Source organism: Pelmatolapia mariae, linkage group LG16_19, assembly GCF_036321145.2.
Source record: "Pelmatolapia mariae isolate MD_Pm_ZW linkage group LG16_19, Pm_UMD_F_2, whole genome shotgun sequence".
NCBI classification, from domain to species: domain Eukaryota; kingdom Metazoa; phylum Chordata; class Actinopteri; order Cichliformes; family Cichlidae; genus Pelmatolapia; species Pelmatolapia mariae.
This window is the reverse complement of record NC_086241.1, coordinates 52962-70686: the sequence shown is the minus strand read 5'-3', so window position 1 is coordinate 70686 and position 17725 is coordinate 52962. Positions and strand designations below refer to the sequence as shown.

Genomic DNA, 17725 nt, shown 5'->3' with positions numbered 1-17725 from the left:
ATGGTGTACGCATCTTCAATACATTTGCTATTTTAACTGTCTTGAGTGGAATGTCCCTTCTATTTTTTCTTTCTGTTTCTTGTAAAAAATCTAATAAAATTCAAGTCTTAAAAAAACACTGGAAAAATTCTAGAATAACATTTATAAAACAGACTTTTAATCAGCCTCTCATGAATTGCCACTTTACTGTGACACTTTGGGGGTATCCAAATTCATGGGCTGCATCCTTCTGAGGCCGCATTTGTAGGCCGACATGCTGAAGGCTGTCCAAATTCGTAGACTCCTCCAAATGCAGCCGACAAATGCGTCCTCCTTTTCCCCGAATTTGAAGGATGGGTCGGGTGTGTCCTTCGTGGCCCACCATATCCCAGAATTCATGGCGCGGCCCAGCCAATTCCAGTTTCCAACAATGGCGGCCACTACTAAGTTTTAATATTACTCTTATTAATCTTTCTGGGTCACAAAATAAACTTTTAACATATTATAAGGTGAGAAAGTAGGTGTGTAAACTTCAAATATCTGCTCAGTTTATCAAGACATCACATATTTGTAAAAGTGCTCCGACGTTTTCAGAGACCCACCAGCTTGATAGCTGACCGGGGCGACAACAGCAAACTCCCTGCACATCGTTTTCACATCCCCGCGGTCTTTGGCTACTCAGATAACTTGAAAATGTTAATGTTTGTCTTTTTTCAGTGTTCAATTTGTTCGTGAGTAAATTGGTTTGGCTGAGATTAAAGTTATAGTTTCCACACAGCTGAATAAACGTCAAACAGAAAACTGATCAAACAGAAGTGTGAGACGGTCGAGAGTTTACTCCGTTATATTTTAGACAGCAAGGAGCAGACGGCTGAACTTAGTAAATTTTAATCAGCGAATTCTCTAGAATATCTTTATCAGTAGGAACTAGTCAAATAAACTTGAGATGTACCTTCAGTATCTTCATCTCTCACAAGATGTTCAACCTTTAAAATCTCAAATAATTTTTAGAACGTTTCATTTCTGTTCAGTTAAAATATCTTAACATACAAACACGAACTAGTGGGAACCTGTGCTGTTTACAGGAATTTAAAATCACCTCTTTTTCTATTCTTATTAAATAAATTTTTGTCGCTGTAGTCTGATATGTTCAGACCACAAGAAAGAACCTTTAAAAACTTTAATCGGTTCAGTACCTCCGGGCAGAATTCATTGATTAATTGTCAAACTCACAAACACACATCAAACTCTTTGTGCTGACAGATTTACACTTTCTGGGCTGAATTATTCACACATGAACATATTTTCCGTTATATTCACTCATTTTAACTTTTGACACACAAATTATTGTCTGGATCCAGTAATCTGTTTGCTGTAGATTTTTTAAATGCGTCCGTTCTCACTAAAGTTGGATGTTTACGATGTTGACTTCAGGCTCTATTGTTTCTTTTTAGTCAATATTTATACTGCAAGACTGTTTACAAACAAACACACTAATCAGACAAATCATCTTATTTACTCACCATCATTCAATAACTTTAAAATAATCTTCAGCAATATTTTACCAATAATATGACAGGGTTTGTTTGAGATGTTCATGTGGAGCCTTGAGTAGTGTGAATGCTATATTTGAAATAACTACGATTCTGTTTTATAAATAAAAACATGTTTGCTCTGCAGGCTAATTTTGTGATAATGCAGCTGAATTTTATAATGACACTAGGATATGTTTTAAATATTCAGTGGTACGTTACAAATATACAGAAAATCATTAGAATGATTTATTGGAGTACTGTATATTTTTGTATTTGAAAACAAAACCGATTGTGGCAGAGGTAAAACAGTCAGAACATTTAATTATAGATTTGTTTGTGCTAATACAATATAAACTCTGACAAAATATCTTCTGAAAATTCCAGTTTTTACATCCCGGCCCAAACCAGACATGGCTTCTAATATCTGTAAACGTGAGTCCATCAGATGATTTGGTCCCGCTCAGCACCTTTTACTTCCTGTCCAAGTTGAAGATTTCTTGGCTTTCAGTGAGAATGAACTCCACAATCTGATTCTGATACACCATGTTGACCGCCATGTTTCCGGCATCCAGTTCAGGCCACATCAGCGTTGGACCGAACACGATTCCGATGCCCTGAGTGGACATCAGGTTCTTCCTGGAAAAGGCCAGAACTCTGCAAGAACCAAAAGGAAAATGCAAAAGTTAACATGTCCTTTAAATGAGCTAACAAAGCATCAAACAGTGTACTGTGTGCTACCCATCCTGAGTTTATAAATACGACCCCACCCCAGGGAAATCCAGGTTCTTTTCTGAATATTGATAGTAAACTTTTTCAATGTGAGATTATGTAATCCAAAGCCAAAACAAAACTGCTTAACATGTTTAAATCAGTTGCAGCAAATGGCTGCCCCTCCCTTTAACAGGTTTCTTCCTGTTAAAAATTGAGTTTTCCCTTCCCACTGTTGTCAAGTGCTTGTTTATAGGACATTGTATGATGGATTTTTCTCTGGATTTATATTCTTACAATATAAAAAAAACCTTGAGGTGACTGTTCTTGTCATCAGATCAAAGGTATTCAGTCTTTGATCTGATCATTTTGTCTAAATCAAAGTGCCATATGCCTGATATTGTGATGGTGCCTTTCTGATTGTGTGAACTGTCACAGCACATGTGAGTGAAATTCTTGTGTGCAAGCTTCACAAGCAACAGCGGTGTGCAAAATACAAGAAACATAAGATAAAAGCCAAATTTAAGGACAGGAATGTAAGAATTGTCACTTGTTTGTAAAGTAATATGTGCAGTGGTTTATTCCACAGTGATCAGCCTGAACACTGTAAATGCTCCTAACAGGTGAGGTTCAGGTGTGTGTTGGATTACTTGTGCAGGTGGCTGAAGAGAAGCTTCATGGTGTCATGGTTGGGTTTGGGCAGCTGCTGTATCAGTTTCTTCATGGCCTGAACTTTTTGTTTGGGTTCTTTGATCTCTGTTAAAACAAATGACAGCAGCATTAGTTTAACCTTTAGGTTTCTAATTGAAGTTTAAACATTTTTAAACTTGGGGGGGGGGGAGTCTTGTTCAAGCAGTCTATAGATTCTGTCCAAATACAAGTCTCATTCTTAAAGTGACCTGACCAAGAGCAGCAGAGATTACAGAAATAAAAGACCCATTTTGTAAAGTCATCACAAACTGAAGATTTATAACAAAGGCAGGTTTTACTCACTGATGGCCTCCACAAAAGGCTGGAAAAACCTGAATGGAAACAGTGGCTCTGGCAGCTCACGGAAAAACATTTTGAGGGCTCCGGTGACAACGTGGACATCCTCCCACTGACTGTGTTCCAGGTCTAGATCCTCCTCTGTGGGACAACCATGGAAATATTACTGAGCAGAATTTTATGAGAAGAGGTCAGAGCACATTCTTGTACCATTTTCTACATATTGGTTTTTAACTTCGGAGTCTACTTAGGAGGATTTAATACATTTTGATATAAATTATTGGTAAAAGTTCATGCCACAAGCACTATTTTGATGGGTTTGTTTGACTGACTTAGTTGCTTAGCTGTGTATCGAGGTTTAATTTCTAAATAAAATTCTGTTTCATTTTGTAACCTGCATTGTTTGACTCTTTGTTTTAATCCCATAGCTTTGTCAGGGCAATGCAAGACTTACGCTGATTAATTATAACCCATTTTCATAAATGAAAGGGAAATTAACTACTTTACAGCTACTGTAGAAGCTACTGTTTAGTTGACCTTCATCGACGAGGAAGCGAAGTTTCTGGATTGTGGCCAGGTTTCCACTGACTCTGTAGATCCCATCAGCTTCCAGACCTGCAAAGAGATGCACTTTATTAAAAACCTTAATTTAAGTCTGAGCTCATTCAATAGATCCATATGTACATGTGCAATTAAGTGTGATAACTAGCAATGAATCTTCTACAGCTCTGTGGAGGAATTTTAGCACATCTGAGGTTATTTGAGCATGAACTGGCTTTATAAGGTCTGGGTTCAGGTCAGGACTTTGACTGGGCCACTCCAAATTCTTCATTTTGTTTTTCTTAAGCCACTCGGAGGTGGACTTGCTGCTGTGTTCTGCTGCAGAACCCGAGTGCGCTTCAGTTTGAGGTCACAAACAGATGGCAGCACATTCTTTATACAACAATTCCATGCAGAAGCACTTTTTAACTTTCACAGAGATGCAGAAACTGGACTCTGGCTCATGCACTGGTCAGCATGAATCTGAGTCTTCTTAATTTCCAGATGGAACTGAAGAAGAGTGCAAACACGTTTTCATACCACTGTACCTGTGTTTACAATCAGAATAATGCCAAAAGAAATCATGTGGTCACAGTTACACACACACAATAACAGTAACAGACTGAACGGCTCTTCCTCATCCTCCTCCGACCACAGGTACAACATGCCCAGGACCCACTACAGTTCGCATACAAGGCGGATGTCGGAGTGGAGGATGCCATCCTGTACCTCCTACATAGAGCCCACTCACACCTGGATGGGGGAAAAGGCACGGTCAGGATCCTGTTTCTTGACTTTTCCAGTGCCTTTAATACCATCCAGCTCTGTCTGCTTCAGGAAAAACTGAACAGGATGGAGGTGGACCCCTGCCTGGTGGCTTGGATCTCCGACTACCTCACTGACAGACCACAGTACGTCAGGCTGAAGGACATCACGTCTGACACTGTGGTCAGCAGCACAGGAGCACCACAGGGAACTGTGCTGTCCCCTCTTCTCTTCACCCTGTACACCTCTGACTTCTGCTACAACTCTGAATCCTGCCACATTCAGAAATTTGCAGACGACACAGCCATCATGGGATGTATCTGGGATAATCAGGAAGAGGAGTACAGAAGTCTGGTGAGGAACTTTGTCGCATGGAGTCACACAAACCACCTGCAACTCAACACCTCAAAGACCAAGGAACTGGTTGTGGACTTCGGGAGGTCCAGAGAAGGTCCACTGCCAGTTCAGGTAGAGGGAGAGGAGGTGGAGGTGGTGAACAAGTACAAGTACCTCGGGCTGTGGGTGGATAACAAACTGGATAAAAAAGCCCAAAGCCGACTGTACTTCCTCAGGAGGCTGAGGTCTTTTAACATCTGCAGGAAGCTCCTGAGGATGTTTTACCAGTCAGTGGTTGCTGGAGTAGGGGAGACCGGGGATAGTTGTAACGTGGGTCAGTTGTAACACTTCCAATTTCTCCAATCAGGGCTAAGTTTCAAATGATGTGACTCATCCTGTGCATGCCCAATTCAGTTCTGCTATCACATGTGAAAAATCAGCACGTTTTGTCAAACACAGACAATTTAACATGAAAAAAAGTCATTTGTATGCCAAAAAGTACGTTTTTCTACTTTATTTCAATTTCTAATAGCATTATCTGCTTTGCAGTTAAACTCATCAAACTTAAATTATGTTATTTGTATGTCTATGGGGATATATTCTGTGTAGGTCTTTAGTGCTAATGTTTTAGCCGTTGGCTGTAATCTTAGCTAGTTCATGGCTATAGGAGTCTTGGTCAGTTGTAACAGCAACAGTCTGGGTTAGTTGTAACAATAATGCAGATGTTACAACTTACCACACTATTACTTTAACTTATACTAAACAAGTTGGGGCAACGACATCAGCAGAGAGAGGTTCACTGGTCGCCTTTGTATATGTGGTTAATGCCATTGGCAACACAACCTCTGTTTGTGTTCCCACACATACATTATCCAGACCACTGTGTCAGAGATGGACCAGTAGGAAGTACTGGTAGTGGAAATAAATCAGGATGGGTGCAAGAAACAGATTTCCTCATCTTTCTGAAGCACTTTGCAAACCACACCAAGGTAAGCCGTGATAAAAAGTAATGAAATTGCGATGCTGGTACACAACTACATTTTTTCAGCTTCATTGCTATGTTCAAAAGTTGGTGCAAGAGTTGTAGGTTATAATGCCCACTGAGCCAATGAGGCCAAACTCAAGGAAGACCAACCAAAATTAATGAAATATTCAGCTGCAGAAAATTCCATAATTTGTCTTTTTTTGGGGGGTTGGAATATGTTCAAAAGCTAGATTTCTGCATTCTGTCACACACACACACACACACACACACACACACACACACACACACACACACACACACACACACACAGCTACATAAATGGCTCTAAGTGCATTCATGTGTTGAATAAACAAAGATTACATGTTAATGTTTTGTCAGTACCCTTATTTCATTGTGTTACATTTCACCCCAGGATATGTTACAACTAACCCAGACTATGGGGTTAATTGTAACATTTCACTCTTTGTGTTTGAGACCATACCATGCAATGGGTAATTGTGCTGCAGAGAAAATAGCTGCACTATTTAATAGCAGAGACATGTAAATACTTACTTACATTTTGAATCCACTACCTTAAAAGAGCTCCAAGCTACAGACAAAAATGTCAAAAATGTTACAACTATCCCCGGTCTCCCCTACTTTTCTATGCTGTGGTGTGCTGGGGGAGCAGCACAGCAAAGAAGGACTCATCCAGGCTGGAAAAAACTGATCAGGAAAGCAAGCTCTGTGGTCAGCATGAAGCTGGACACTCTGGTGTCACTGGCAGAGAAAAGGACACTGAAGAAACTGCTGGACATTATGGACAATGCTGGGCATCCTCTGCACACGGTCATAAACAACCAGAAGAGTCTGTTCAGTGATAGGTTGCTTCTCCCAAAGACAAGAACCAACAGATTTAAAAACTCCTTTGTCCCACACGCCATCAGACTGTTTAACTCCTCGTTGGAGGGGGGGGGGGGGGGGGGGGGAGACAGACAGGAGGACAAAGGAGGGGGAACAACTAAGCTGTAGTGCCTCTGAGTTTCAGTATCAGTAAACGTACCTCGTTTCTCAACGGCATCCACACAGATCTGAACAAACTTTGGTACTGTGCTCCCTTCACGCTCACAGAGACTCGACAGATGGCAGCCAAACACTCGATCTGAGACAGATGTTATAACAATTTGATCAATTACAATTTTTGTTAACTTAATTATTATATTAAGCACATTTTGAAAGCCAGTTCACTCACAAAAATCATTTTAAGCTTGTGTTAGGACCAGGGTTAGGTTGTAAAACCGAACCTGTAAAGCTTCTGCAAAGGTAACATACTGTATCTAAAAACATGATGTTATTTTATTTCTTAAACCTCTCTAGTCTGCCAGCAATGCTGTTGAAACAAAATTTATCCAAACTGTTAGTTAAGTTTTAATTTTTAAAAAAGACATTTCTAAAGGAAAGGAAGCAAGCATAAAAACACGACTGGAAAACAAGGCTTCAGAAAAAAGGCCGAAGCAAAACAAGCAGAAACCTTTTATCAGGCCTTTCTCCTGTAGAGTCTTCATGGATGGACGTCTGATGATGAATTTCTTCAGCCTGTTTTTCACTCCATTCTTGTCTGCACTATCTGAGGCGCTGTGCTTCAGCTTTGAGCTGCCAAACATGTCTACAGAAGAAACAGGTTGAGGTACAGCTTTGAGATACTATGTAAAACAAGTGATGTTGTGATTTGGCGCTGTGTAAATAAAACAGGATTGAATTAAGTTGAATTGAATGTAAAAGGGTTAGGGATTAAAAAAACAGAAATGAATTATTTTCAAATCTTATAAAGCCATATTTTACTCACAATAGAACAGAAAACACACACATGCGCTCATTTTGAATTAGATGGGAGCAAAACATCAGCTCTTGGGACAGAGAAACAAAAAGCTGGATAAGTAAGAGGTACTAAAAAGAAACAGCTGCAGGAACAATTTGCAGCTAATCAGGGTAATTGTATCCAATCACAACAGCGTTTTCATGGATGCAAACAGATTGTAGCCAATCTTTGTACAGTTTGGGCACAACAGGAGCTCTCAGAAGTGAAAATAGGCAGAGGTTCACCAATCTGCAACAAACTATGGTGGAATAATGTTCAGAATAATGTTTCTCAATGTTAACTTTAAATGATGTTTCTCATCACCCATATTCTGATGGTATGGTTATTAATCAACCAAAGACCAAGACAGACTTTTAATTCATTTGAAAGCCTGATGCTTAGCCTTGTCCACCCCAGCTGTAAAACTCAGAAACCAGTCTTACTTGTTATCATCTATCGTCCACCTGGGCCTTACACAGAGTTTCTCTCTGATTTCTCAGACTTTTTATCTGATTTAGTGCTCAGCTCTGATAAAATAATTATTGTGGGTGATTTTAACATCCATGTAGATGCTAAAAATGACAGCCTCAACATGGCATTTAATCTGTTATTAGACTCAATTGGCTTCTGTCAAAATGTAAAAGAACCCACCCACCACTTTAATCACACTCTAGATCTTGTTTTAACATATGGCATAGAAACTGAACATTTAACAGTGTTTCCTGAAAACCCTCTGCTGTCTGATCATTTCCTGATAACATTTACATTTACAATAATTGATTACACAGCAGTGGGGAGTCGACTTTATCACAGTAGATGTCTTTCTGAAAGTGCTGTAACTAAGTTTAAGAATATAATCCACCCACTGTTATCATCTTCAATGCCCTGTACCAACACAGAGCAGGGCAGCTACCTGAACGCTACTCCAACAGAGGTCGATCATCTTGTTAATAATTTTACCTCCTCACTACGTACGACTCTGGATACTGTAGCTCCGGTGAAAACTAAGGCCTCAAATCAGAAGTACCTGACTCCGTGGTATAATTCTCAAACACGTAGCCTAAAGCAGATAACTCGTAAGCTGGAGAGGAAATGGCGTGTCACAAATTTAGAGGATCATCATTTAGCCTGGAGAAATAAAAAATAAGAACAACCCTAGGTTTGCCTTCAGCACTGTAGCCACTTCTTCACAAATAACATTTTAACCATTAGAGCCAAAATGACCCATAATCATCACACAGATGTAACATTATCTACAGCTACTTTTAGTACCATCGAGTCTTTTTCTGTCATGGTCCGCCATTCCTCGCCAGTCGACCTGCCATGTCTGTGTTGTATTTGTATTTGTGTTTTCTACTCCTGGGGCCCGTTCTTCATACCTCGCTAAGTAAGTTAGCCGGATTTGATTGTTGACGATTTCGCGTGATCTTGGATCATTCAGTTCTCCGAAGCTCATCCGGGACTTGCTGTCATAGCAACAGATCCGTAAGCGTAAACCTGCTTGGGAGCAGGCTTACTTTATGTAAACAGGATTAGATCGCGGCCACTCAGGTATGTCCGCTGCATTTATACGAAAGCAACAGCGATATTTCTCCACTGTTTTACCATAAATAAATATTATCAATGTAACTAAATACAATGCAGCATTTGATTCTTTTATTGATATCATACAGATACATACAGGTCATTTCCGAAAAAAAGGGAAATGTACTATTAATCATTCTTTGTCATGTATTTGATTATGTCAGATGTAATTCATATTTTAGAGTAGTAATAGTAAATTACTTCGTGTAATCAAGATGAGAGACCACGGCTATAAAAGCGAAGGTGGATTTGGGAATTCTGTCGCAGCCATGTCCTGTCCGTTTGTACGCGAGCAACCCATTGCGGAAGGTGCAAGATTGATAAGGAGAGTCTTCAGAATTCAGCGTATATTGCGGGATAGACAGGCTCCTTTAGCTCAGCGTGACAGTGTGCTCATAGAGAGATATCGCTTTTTTTGTTATTTACTTAACACACACACACTCACTCTCTCTCTCTCTCTCTCTCTCTCTCTCTCTCTCTATACAGATATATATATAGATAGATAGATAGATAGATATATCTCCCAACTTACTGTGCATGCTTCAGCCACCCCTTGCATGGGAACAGGTAAAAGTGATGGAGTGTTGTGTAAAACTACACACAAGAAAACCCACAATGTCAATAAATGTCACGGTACAGAAAGCCGGGGTGTGACGAGGGGGTGCAGGACCACCACCTGTCTTTATTTGCTCTGCCCTTTTCTTGGTTGCTGTTATAAACAAACAAACAGATTATTTCAGGGTCTCTTTTCAAGAGACTAAAAGCAATATAAGTGATAAATATTACCATTCTGTAGAATATTCTTATATTTCACTTTTACTTGTTCCCATGTTCTAGTGGGTCCTGTTGTGGCTCTAATGTGAAAGAGGATATGATGTAATATAATATAATGTGGTATAATATAATATCACATGATATAATGTAATATCATGGATCACTTACGAGTTTAATTTGTCAGCAACTTTCTGCCAGCCCTCTCTCCTTGCTTTTGCAGCCTTTGCAGTGTTCCCCTGCGTTTTAATTAAACTCTGAAACCCCTGATATCCCTCAATCAAGAGTTCTTGCTCTGCTGCCGTGAAATACTGAGCGCGCTCCTTCGACATCTTCGCCGACCAATCAAAGGGTTGCCGATCAATGTTTCTACTATCGATGCGTAGCCCCTTTTAAGCCACCCAGTGATCTCAGATTACTTCATCCAGCTGTACTAATCGTCAACAACAGGTGTGTTCGGAGAACCGGATTAGCGAGCTCAAAGTTAGCGCGATGATTTGATCTTGGATGTGTCATTTGATCTTGGATGTAGTAAGCGAGGTACGAAGAACGGACCCCTGGTCTGTGCATGTTTGTGTGTGTGTGTGTGTGTAGTGGTGTTTGTGTTTTGGTGCAAATCCAGCCTGAAGAGTTTCCTGCCTTGGTGCTGGCCACCCCTCCTGACTAATCATGCTATCCTGATGCTGATCAGCCTTGTCAATAGCTCTCTACTTAACAGAGTAGCTGACACTGTATCGTTGAGGAACACAGTCAGTAATCCAGCTCGTCAAGGTGAAAGTCTCCCAGGAGATTTACAGGAACATGTGGAGATAGCTGAGCACCATTGTACAGAGATAGAGCTGGGAGCTGTATTTTCACTATGAAGAGAAGTCACTGCACGGTAGCATTCAACTCCAGTGAGTAGGATGCTTTGATTTCCATGAGTGTTAGGATTGATGACAACATGCAGGTATATGGTAAACAGGTCTCCAGTCCTGACAGATCCATGAGGGGCTGACCCCGCGGAACAAAGGCCAGGAAGAGACGAGCCAGCAGAGGAGGAAGAGCAGACCACGCAGCTTGGCCAGGCCCAACTTTCGCTCTCAGACTGCAGGAAATGACATGGTCAGTGTTTTTATTGTGGCAGATAAGGACACTATGCAGACACCTGTCCCACGTGGCCGAAAGATCTTGTCCGTCAGTAGCAGCAGGAATGCTGGGGGGCATGATTGAGGACGTCTCCCTACATAGACTCCAGTGTTAGTGTCAGGTTTATATTGACATATATATTGCCATTCAGATCTCCCTTTCCGGCAACCATGTTGAAAAGATTAGTTCCTTTCTGTTTGACGACGCTTGTATCCTTTGTTCTCGGTTATCCATGGCTAAATACACATAAACCCCGTACTGACTGGTCCAAGGACTGTATTTGTCATGGTCTCCGTGTCTCCCTGGTTGACCTAATTTCCAGGCCACATTTTGTTTTGAGCGTCTCTCTCTCTCCCCTTTCCTGTCTCTCACCTGTCTGCCTGGGCGGAGCTCAGCTGGGCTCCCGCCCTTGGCCCATGCAGCTGCTGTGAATCTGCCTGATTACCTGGACTCCTGGCCTGATTTCTAAGCTGAGGGCTCAGAAGGCGTCTTTGCTGGATTGTTGAGTTATTCTCGTCAGTACAGCTCTGATAATCTGTTTCTTGCGTGATTTCTCAGTTTATTCTAACCACGGTTCTCCTGTGCATAGACTCCCGGACTCGTCCTTATCCCTGGATCTGTTTCCCTGGCAGCGTGGCGTGGAGTAGGTGAGAGTGCTAAAGACAAATGCGAGCGGAGCGTGTTTGGACTCTCTTCCCTTTTTCCCTTGGACCAATGAAAGTCCCTGCCCCCATACACTGTATATAATTTCACATGGTGTGTTTGTAAATACACTTGTGACTGTAATACTAGTTCAGCTGGTCTGCGCCCGAGTCCGTGACATTATTACCTTAACTTTTTTTAAGAGTTGCACAGCTGCTTTCCACCTCAGTCATGATAATTTAGATGTGAATCATGTTTTACACACTAATGGTTTCTGTCCCTTTAGCTGCTTACTGCTGCTTTGTATAAATACAAATCATTATTCCTCAGACTCACTGATGGATCGTCGGTGTATCGGGTTACGTTGTTTGACACCAGGAGAAGCAGAGCCGTATCCAGGTAGGGAGCTGTGTCTGGGCAGGTAGTCAGTGCTGTTTGATCTCCGCAGAGGAAAACCTTCTTTAGTCTGAGCAGAAAAGAGGTACACGCAATCTCAGGAAGATTGGTTTTATTAATAAGTGATCAATTTGTCCTTTTGAAAAAAAATTCACAAAATGCACAGAAACAATTTATAAATAATGAATTAATGAACAAGGAATATAATGATGATTTTAAAGGGTGGGGACTTCTTACTGAAGAGTCGACAGTCTTTTTGATGGCGTCGTACCATTTGCTGGCAGTGGAGTAACTGTCAGTCTGGACAAGGTACTCACTTCCTGTGCTTGTTGTAATCTAGAACAGGTAAAAAGAAAATAGTTCATTTCTGTACCATCTATTTTAAATAACCAGAGAGAATAAGCCATCAGCAGCAGGTAAGTGTTCACCTGGAAGACATTTTTCCTGCTTGATTTCTCAGTATTCCACTCAATGACTGCTCCACACAGCTGAAGCACATCAGCCTTACCTCCTGGTTTCTAAGCGCAAAGACAGTAATGTGATGGGTCACACAAGTTAAACATAAATATAAGTAGAGATATACTGACAGTAGTGATGAAAGATTTTTATACCTGTCCAGTTTCCTGTTTGTCTTTATAAAACATTAACTGGTCTGAGGTGAGCACAGTCCACACTGAAGACCAGTTCTTCCTCTGCTTCTTACCACTCTCTGAAATTTTAGCCATATTCATGATTTCACCTTTCAAATCCACCTGGAAGCACACAAAAGGGAAATTTAGGAAGTGTTCAGACGTTTTATACATATGCTGTCGAGAGTAGAGTGGGGCGGGGCGGGGGGGGGGGGAAGGAAAATCATCAGAAACCCAGAAAGACAAACTGAACATGGGACTTTACATCAAATCTATTTTAAAATAAACATGTTTAGTTGTGAAAAACTAATCTGAATGAACAGACATGCATATTTAATCCATATGTCAACCAAACCAAGATGTCAGTGAACCTTCTGTAGACACCGATAATCAGACTCACTTGTGGGGATCAGAACAAGCCACTTCTAAAGCTTTGAACGTTCCTGGCCTCACCAGTAGTTCCAACCAGATGGCTATCCAAATCTGACATGCAGATTTGGATAGCCATATGTATGTATTCAATGTAATGGATAATAAAAATGTAAAAGGACAAGGTTAAGCTACTACCTAATGCCCCTAAAAGAACAGTGCAATTACAGTTTAAGATGGAGAAATTATATTTATCTACTTAATTACACAAAAATGACAAAGTACTTAAAGTTACCTTCAGTATAATTATTTCTTCTTTCCTTTAAAATACCTGAAGTTACAAACTCCACATTACTTTCAGTGTAATATTTCTTATTTCCTGTAAAAACTTGAACTTTTACCCCTTCATTGCAGTACATCCACCAGTAAGTACTTGTAGCTAAATATAACTGCATAGTAATGTCATGTAAAATTTTATTTAACTCTATGGGAATTACACCCTTAGTCACAGGCTGTATTATAAAGTGTTATCTACTTATCATCTTATCTATTTTTATTCAACAGTAGAACTTTCCACACATAAGAACCTGGGCACAGAAAGTATTAGGTCTACTTTTATATATGAACAGACATTCACACAGGCTTTAATGCATTTGTTCAAGCCCGAGACAAAGTAGGTTTCTCTAACTGAAGAAAAAGAACAACACCAAAAACACTTTGTATGAAGTTAAGTCAAATGCGGAGCCTATCCCAGCTACCATAGGGCAAGAGGCAGGGTACACTCTGGACATGTCGCCAGTCTGTCACAGGGCTAACGCAGAGAGACTGGTGGTGGAATCAAACTCAGGACCTTCTTGCTGTGAGGAAACGGTGCTAATCACTGTTTCGTACGCCACTGTGCTGTCGTTGAAACATTCACTCATTTAATTGGGAAGTAGATTTTTTTTGTTTTCATAAATGATGACCAATCTGCACTGGGATCAGTTGTTGTGGATCGCAAAAAAAAAAGGAAAGCAAAATGACAAAGTAAGATCATCTTACAGAAGAGTGAATGTGGGGGAGTCAGATGTGGAGAGAGGAGATTAAACCGAATCTGTGAAGGAACTTTTTGAAAACAGGAGGAATATAATGATTATATAGTTTGTAATTACCAGAGGTTCAAATGTAGCAGCTCCTGCTACCACAACATTGTGCTGAGACTGATTCCTGCGATGTCGAGAGATCTGCAAAAGACATGTTCATTAAAACAAAAGCGTCTCCTGCAGGCTGGTGCTGCTTTGTGATTTACGTACAGGCTTCTGAGGAAGGTCGGTCTCCTGCAGCACCATCGACTTGGACTGACTCAGACGGTCTCCGGAGCTCGGGGAGTTTTTAATGCGCATCTGCACGGCTCCCTGTGTCGCTGTGCTGCGCTGTGGAGCCTGAATCACCGGTGGTTTCACGGTACTCTGCAGGTTCGTGATTCTGCAAATGAAAAACAAAACAATCATTTTTATCATTTCATAGCTTTACAGTTAGTTTTGATGTCTGTGAATTTATATTTCTATGCTCCTAAACAATCCACTTTATAGAAAATGTATCATGATATTACATTTTATTTCCCATTAAAATCATGAAGAATATTATGTTTCCTCAGGCAGTATAGGTAACCCTTTTCTCAGGTAAAACCGTACATAGACTGTTCATTCTTTTCATTTGTGTACTTTGGGAAATACTTTGTAGAATTTGTATCCCCCACTGAAAGTTTATTTTACAATTTATTTAAAAAGTAGCTTTTAAACACCCATTATGCTTAATGTTAAATTAACCATGATTAAATAAAAATACATTTAATAAAATATGTAATATTAGAATCAGTTAAATTTAACTGAAATGTCTGTGTCTGTGTCTATTCACCTGTTCACATCCACCCTGACTTCTCATCCACTCCTCCACCTCCTGTTTGTTTAAACCGAGTGACTGAACATTCAGAAGTTCCATCCACAAAAGGATCTGAGGACAGTTTGACTTTTTCCTGTTTGCTTCACTTTAGTTACACAATGTCTGCCTTTCTGCTAGCCAGCTGCAAGGAAACCAGAGCTGAAAAGACTGAGGCTATGTTTGAATAGTACCTCTTCTCTCCTTTTCTAACCAGTTTTCCTCGATCTCAGTGGGAAACAATATAAGGAAAGCTGGGTAGGAAAATTAACCAGGACTTAGAACAAGAGAAGGGTGTGTCCGGTTGTATTTAACAGGCAGTGTCAGCAGCTTTTGGCATGGAATGTAAAACACACTGTTACTTGACATTTACAGTTCTGTTGCTGGTTTACATGAATGGCTGGATGGTGTATTTTTAAACTATAGAACAGCATTTTTCCTGTTCTAAAGACGTTAATAAGGGAAACATTGAAGCTCTTTTTCTTAGTATCTGGAGAATTCAAGTAGTTCTTATCACTGTTATGCAGATACTTCCAGGCCTAAGCATCAACAAACATGATTCTGGTGACAGAATTTTACCACGTGTCAGGTGTGTAAACAACCATCGTCTTTATTTATATACCGCCAAATCACAACAACAGTTCCCTCAAAAGTCAACGGGGGAGGAGGGAGGGCTAGGGAGAGAGATTTTTACTTCAAACATGGAAATAACTGAAATAAGAGAAAAGAAGAAATAGCACAACTTTAAAAACATCAAGTTTTCATGTATATCTTTATGTCCACACAAAAGAGTAGGATGAAGTTTACACTTTTCCTGGAGAATACAATGGAAAAACAATCAACAACAAAAAACAGCATTTCTTGAAATCCCTAGTCACATCTTTTTTTCAACAGTTTTAATGAAAAGTTCCGTGTACATCAGAGGTCGAGCGGTATCATGAAAATGTCAAAGTACCATCTCGTAACACTTTGGTCTTCCTCCTAAAATGTGGTTAATCAAATAATTTAAAAATAGAGGGCAGGGCTGGAGTATGTGGGGTTATAGAAAGAAGCTGATGGTTTGTATGTACTTCCTGAACTCTTTGTGTTCAATATTAAATTTAAATATATTGTTGAAATGTCTGATTAGTGTGTTAGAAAATGCAAATAAAAACATTAAACACTCTGATCGTTTCGTTTTTATGACGTTGACATATGTTTGAATCAACCCTCGTGTCTGCAGTTCTGTGGGTTTGAGCTGTTTCAGTAACTGACTGTGACATAAAACCACATCATAAAAACAGCACACTTAAAAATATGATCAGGTCTCAGAACTGACATGATGAGAAGTGAAGCCTCATTAACCGGAAACAAAATGAAACCCTCCAAACAACGGAAGCTGGACCGTCAGTCGTGCATGAAGTCTTACTATCATAACCTCATAGTCTGAATCAGAGACTGTTATAATGTTTCCTTAACTTGAGATGAGATTAGTCTAAATAAATAAGCAAATGAAATCTTTATGCTCATTTAGGGTTATTCCTATTATTATTGGCCTATTTTTAATTTCAGCCAGAAGTGAGCGGAGGCCTACAGAAAGTAAACAAATGTGAACCCCAGTAACGCAGTGGTAAGACCTGCAGACACGCACCAAAACAAACCAATCACAGAGACAACAGAATAATGAGATTTCATATTTAAAATGAACTCACCTTGTACCCGCCATCTCTGTATGTCTCAGATCACAAAAGAAGAGACGCAGAGAGGCCTAACTGTCAGAGGAAGTAAAAAGCATCACGTGGTTTCTTCAAACCAGACGTCTCAAACTACAACTGCTGCAACCTCCCCATTTCCTGAAAACAAACCTCACTCTCGTGAGACCAGACACGGGCAGTTTGTCACTTCTGTCAGTGCTGGTGTTCAAACATTACAGACGGTCTGACTTTATTTACCCTGGATTTATAAACCTAATCAGATTATTTTGATTATTTCAAGGCTTTTTTGGCCTGTTGTTGTGTCAGTACATAGTAAATTTATTATTTTAGAAATATTATTCCACCTAAATATCTAATTTATAAGATATAAGTGACTTATATGTAATTAATATGCTTATATACTATAATATAACATGTTTAATAACAGTAGCTTTATACATTGCAAACGATATATTCACCATTTTAAAATAAATATTACACCAACTGCACACAAGTTATCAAGGAGCTGTTGATGGCTCATGGCATGGTTTTGGCATCATTTGGAAATTCTAAATAAATGATTAACAAAGTGTTTAGATATTATACATAATCTCAATAATGATGGTGAAATGGGCTAACTGTGTGTTAGCACAGATTTTATTAATATTTATTTCATGCTGTAGTTAAGCTTGAGACGTTCTGACAGGTACCAGCTGCTAGTTCAGTATTTAGAGTTAGCTGATCTAAAGTGAGTCTATACAACAGGAAAAGGAAACAGACAAATCACAAAGATACAAAACATTTTATATAATATAATGAATGTCTTTCTATAATTTTAAACTGACATGTGTAGTAGTTGTATTAAACATATTATTTCAATAAGGAAAGATCATTAGTTGTCACAGCGACACGACGAAGGCTGTCCACCAGTGGCGGAGCGGGGG

General features: G+C 39.8%; 1 protein-coding gene across 4 annotated transcripts; it reads right to left on the bottom strand.

The window, feature by feature from the left end:
* Nucleotides 1-1815: 1815 nt before the first annotated feature.
* On the bottom strand, nt 1816-16903 carry arhgap15 (Rho GTPase activating protein 15). 4 transcript variants are annotated; one of them, XM_063498459.1, is made up of 14 exons: nt 16800-16903; nt 15088-15253; nt 14484-14655; nt 14343-14414; nt 12805-12945; nt 12622-12711; nt 12431-12529; nt 12134-12263; nt 7346-7480; nt 6878-6976; nt 3747-3824; nt 3216-3350; nt 2873-2978; nt 1816-2168 (listed from the first exon to the last, which is right to left on the bottom strand). In XM_063498459.1, the coding sequence occupies exons 3-14, from the start codon at nt 14571-14573 to the stop codon at nt 1985-1987; spliced, it is 1359 nt and encodes a 452-aa protein (XP_063354529.1). In that variant the 5' UTR covers nt 14574-14655; nt 15088-15253; nt 16800-16903; the 3' UTR covers nt 1816-1984. The 4 variants fall into 4 exon arrangements, with proteins under 4 accessions (XP_063354529.1, XP_063354530.1, XP_063354528.1 ...); XM_063498460.1 differs by having other exon boundaries at nt 15088-15129; nt 16800-16866; XM_063498458.1 differs by having other exon boundaries at nt 15088-15819; nt 16800-16851.
* Nucleotides 16904-17725: the final 822 nt, after the last annotated feature.